At 38.3% G+C, this 4,255-nt stretch overlaps 1 protein-coding gene and 1 pseudogene across 1 annotated transcript; both read right to left on the bottom strand.

Moving 5' to 3' along the window:
* Window positions 1-326: 326 nt before the first annotated feature.
* On the bottom strand, window positions 327-1,847 carry LOC113689522 (trans-resveratrol di-O-methyltransferase-like; annotated as a pseudogene).
* Window positions 1,848-2,152: 305 nt separating this feature from the next.
* Window positions 2,153-3,844, bottom strand: LOC113690079 (trans-resveratrol di-O-methyltransferase-like). The gene is made up of 2 exons (XM_027207894.2): window positions 3,007-3,844; window positions 2,153-2,654 (listed from the first exon to the last, which is right to left on the bottom strand). Exons 1-2 carry the CDS (start codon window positions 3,787-3,789, stop codon window positions 2,340-2,342), a joined length of 1,098 nt encoding a protein of 365 aa, XP_027063695.2. The 5' UTR covers window positions 3,790-3,844; the 3' UTR covers window positions 2,153-2,339.
* Window positions 3,845-4,255: the final 411 nt, after the last annotated feature.

The following is a 4,255-nucleotide window of genomic DNA, read 5'->3' on the forward strand; positions in this document are numbered from 1 at the left end:
TTCCTGAAAGGTCACGGCTACGATGTGGTCTCAAAAATTTGTGCGGCTCAAATTACAGCATGTAACTCGATTTTCACGTCATGTGTGGGGCCCACAAAAATTTGTTCTAAAGTTACTCCATGTGTAAAGAAAGTTATGCGATGTGTAAAAAATGTTACGCGTTGTTGAAAAATGCACAAACCGCCACAAACGGTTGCACCTGCAACCGTTTGTGCCCCTTGTCCGCCCTACAGAATTGCTCTACAGAACACTCTTGCATAGCTATTTCCACGTCCAAAAATTTTTTTTTTTGATTTATTGAAAATGAAAAGAAAATGCCACAAAAGATTACAATTCTTTTTTGATATTTGTACGTAAAAGAAGAAAAGATAAACATGTTGACTTCATGCACGTCTAACAAAAACAGTCCAAAGAAACTATCCACAACTCCTAATAATAAACCTCAATAAGGGATCTCAAGCCCAGTACTGAAGTTATCTTATAGTCATTGAATCCTACCTCAGAAAAGAGTTTTGCCCGTTCTTTTTCATTTCTTTGTTTCCCTGTGACAAGGACCATCATCAGCATATTAAAGAAAAGTTGAGTTTCAATTGCCTCATCATCATCAGCTCCCTTTTGCTGGTCATTCAGTACCATGTCTATGATTATCGCCCTCCCTCCATTTTGCTTGCTAGGAATTACTTCTTTACACTTCTTAAGTATTTGTATACATTCCTCATCATTCCAATCGTGCAATATCCACTGTTTAAATTAGCATTCATATCACAAAGAATTCAAATTAGTCAAGAACACCATGTTAAAGTTATTAAAGAGAATTGAAATTGAAAACAGGTACAGAAGCCTCCCCCCCCCCCCCAAGACAAAGATTTGCTAGTGCCCTATTTGTGAATAAACTTCCATGACTGATCCAATGCTTTACTGTAATATAGACATGGTTGTAATGAATCAGCAGCATATATAGATGTGTTTAGAGTCAGTACTAAGAATGCCTCTAACAACAACAAAAAGGTGAATATGGATCTGTTGCATCTTCTTGGAAAGGTGGACTTACCTTCATTATAACAGCATCTGCAGGAGGAATAGCTACAAACATATCTCCTCCAACAAAGGCTAAATTCTTGTTGTTCGCTACCTAGCCATCAACCACATGAGTAAGATCGAGAACAATACAGTTCAAGTCAGGAAAAGCATTAGCAATTTCCTTAGCCAAAGTTCCGGTTCCACCTCCAACATCCACCAAAGAATTCAACCCTGAAAAAACATCCTTGCAATCCCTGATCAGAATACTGCCAACTAGCCTAGAATCGCTAGCCATTCCTTCATTAAAAAAATTATTAAGCTTCTGATCCTGGCCTGCAAGCTCCCACGCTACCTTGCCGTGACAAGTCTTGAAGGGATTCACATCACTGTAATTTTGGAACCACTGGCTAAGGTGGTACCACGGATCCATCAAGGTAGGATCAAGCATGGATAATAAAAATGCTGTCAAGCTAAGAGGCTCATCTTTTAATAGAAGTTTAGAAGAAGAAGTGAGCATATAACCTTCCTCTTCATCATGCTGACTAATTTTTGCCTCGATGAAGAAGCCTGAGTGGATTAGAATCCTCATCAGACGATAGACAAAGGGGGCTTTTGCATTGCCAATTGGAAGAGCATTGGTGAGTTCATCCAGGGTCATTGGCTTACAATGCTTGTGTATAATGTCTGGTATGCCGAGTTGAATTGCACATTTGAGGGACATGGAGTTTATGAAGTTGAATATGCGATTCCATATGTGAGTTTGAGCTTGAAGTAGCTCATTAGCATCACCATTTCTACTCAAATCCATCTTTTTAATTAGCTGTCGATTTTGTTTTCCTTCTTGGCTATAACAGGTAGGCATCCAATCTTATAGTTAAAGAGCATATAAGGCCCATAAGAATGGATAGGCATGATGATTAGTAACTGGGGCCATGAGTGGTTATAACAATTCAATTTAGTTCTTCTGCGCACTCTTTTTGTTGACTAATATATTTGCAAGATCCAGAAAGGTGTATTTATGGAGAATGGGCTGGGACGGTTGTCAGGTGCCACCGTCCCAAATGATGTATGGGAAAGATTTTCTCAACAAGGCAAATTTTGATAATGTGGAGCCGAAAGTAAGTCACATAACTTCGAAAATCACAGATATATACGGATTCCCATGAACATTAATTGGATATATTTGGTCGCTAAAATTCAACAACCTTCCTGGCAGCAAACTTATATAACATGTTTAATAAAACTTATTCCGAATACCCTGACTAAAGATTCATCACTAGATCTTTAGCACAAACAATGTTAACAAGAAACTTTGTTAATTAATAATAATAAACCTCAATGATAGATCTCAAGCCCAATGCTGCAGTTATCTTATAGTCATTGAAGCCTGCCTCAAAGAAAAGTTTTGCCCAATCTTTCTCATTTCTTTCTCTTCCTTTGAGTAGAACCATCATCAGCATATCAAAGAGCAGTTGGGTTTCAATCGCCTCATGATCATCATCCCCTTTCTGCTGGCTTTTGAGTAAGATGTCAATAATTATCACCTTGCCTCCTTTTTCCTTGCTAGGAATTGCTTCTTTACATTTCCTAAGTATTTGTACACACTCCTCGTCGCTCCAATCATGCAATATCCACTGCTTGATTGCAAATTGTATCACAATGAAAGAAAAATTTTGTCAGAAACATCACACCCCATCTAAAGCTTTTGCGTCAGAAGCAAAAACAAAACTATTTTCTTATGGTACCAAATACATGCCATCAATTTGACGTTTAAAACTTGTTCGTATTTTTTTTTCCCCATCTTCATGATTCGGTTCTTAAATTAAGCATGGACTCAATTTGCACCACTCAATCCTACTTTTGAAGTTGACACTTCTTATAATTGGTGAATTTTAAGTTTATGAACTCAGGCAATAAGTATTAAAATCTAAATAAAACTCCTAAAAAAATTTGTCTACTAAAAAACAAGCAACATCGATTTCATACCTTCAATAAAACTGTGTCTGCAGGAGGAATTGCTTCAAACATGTCTCCTCCGACATAGGCTAGGTTCTTACTACTTTCCAGGCCATCAACAACATGAGGAAGATCAAGCACAGTGCATTTCAGGCGAGGGAAAGCATCGGCAATGGCCTCAGTAAAAGTTCCAGTTCCACCTCCAACATCCACCAAGGAATTCAAACCCTCAAAAACATGCTTAGAATCTTTGATCACCATGCTACTAACCAGCCGGGCATCGCTAGCCATTGCTTCGTTAAAGAATTGATTAAGCCGCGGCTCATGGCCTGCAAGCTCCCAAAGTGGCCTCCCATGGCAAGTATAAAATGGGGATTCATCACTGTTCTGAAACCACTGGCTGAAATGGTGCCATGGATCAGTGAAGATGGGATCGAGCATGGCCAGTAAAAACGGCGTCACGCTGAAAGGGTTAGTCTTTAAAAGAAGCTCAGAAGCAGAAGTAAGCAGATAGCCCTTTTGATTATCATTCTCAGTTCCAGGAATCTTTGCTTCAATGAAGAAGCCTGAGTGGATCAAAATCCGCATGAGACGATAAATGAAAGGGGCTTTTGCATTCTTGATGGGAAGAGCATCGATCAATTGATCAAGGGTCATCGGCTGACCATGTTTGTGAATAATGTCTGGAATGCCTAATTGAATTGCGCATTTGAGGGACATGGAATTTATGAAGTTGAATATATGGTTCCAAATGTGAGCTTGAGCTTGAAAAAACTCACCACCATGATCACCAAGATTTCTAGCCAAATCCATTTTTAAAAAAAAAAAAATTAAATTCTAGGAATTTTTTTTTTTTTTTGGTTGTGGGAATTACAGGTAGAACTGGCATTTTATAGGCGGGGAATGGGAGTCACATGAATAACGTTGCAATGATTTCTTCTAATAATCTGACAACAACCTGTTAGAAAAATGAATAAACAATGAAATCAACTCAGAAACAAGGATCCAAAGGCAGCTGATTGTTGTCAACAAGGCATAGCTTGTGGGCAATTATATCAGTTTCATTTTCTTGACCAATTCATAGACGAGTATCTGGGTTACTCTAGTCTCCTACTTGGTGCAATAATTCAGTGTTTCTAGAGACTTGCTTAAATTCAAGTGTATAATCAGTACAAGTTAATTAATTGTTGTTTGTGTCGACGTGTATTATCACTTGTGAAAATTGTACAATTCACGCTACTGCTGGTGCTTTCTTGTTTGGAAGACGATCGAAGAAAAA

Source organism: Coffea arabica, chromosome 5c (genome assembly GCF_036785885.1).
Source record: "Coffea arabica cultivar ET-39 chromosome 5c, Coffea Arabica ET-39 HiFi, whole genome shotgun sequence".
NCBI classification, from domain to species: domain Eukaryota; kingdom Viridiplantae; phylum Streptophyta; class Magnoliopsida; order Gentianales; family Rubiaceae; genus Coffea; species Coffea arabica.

What these genes read in the sequence shown, in the direction of transcription:
- LOC113690079 (XM_027207894.2), bottom strand. Translation starts at nt 3,789, where the DNA reads ATGGATTTGGCTAGAAATCTTGGTGATCATGGTGGTGAGTTTTTTCAA. An exon ending in CAGACACAGTTTTATTGAAG is followed by an intron (nt 2,655 to 3,006) that starts GTATGAAATCGA and finishes GCAATCAAGCAG; the next exon opens with TGGATATTGCATGATTGGAG.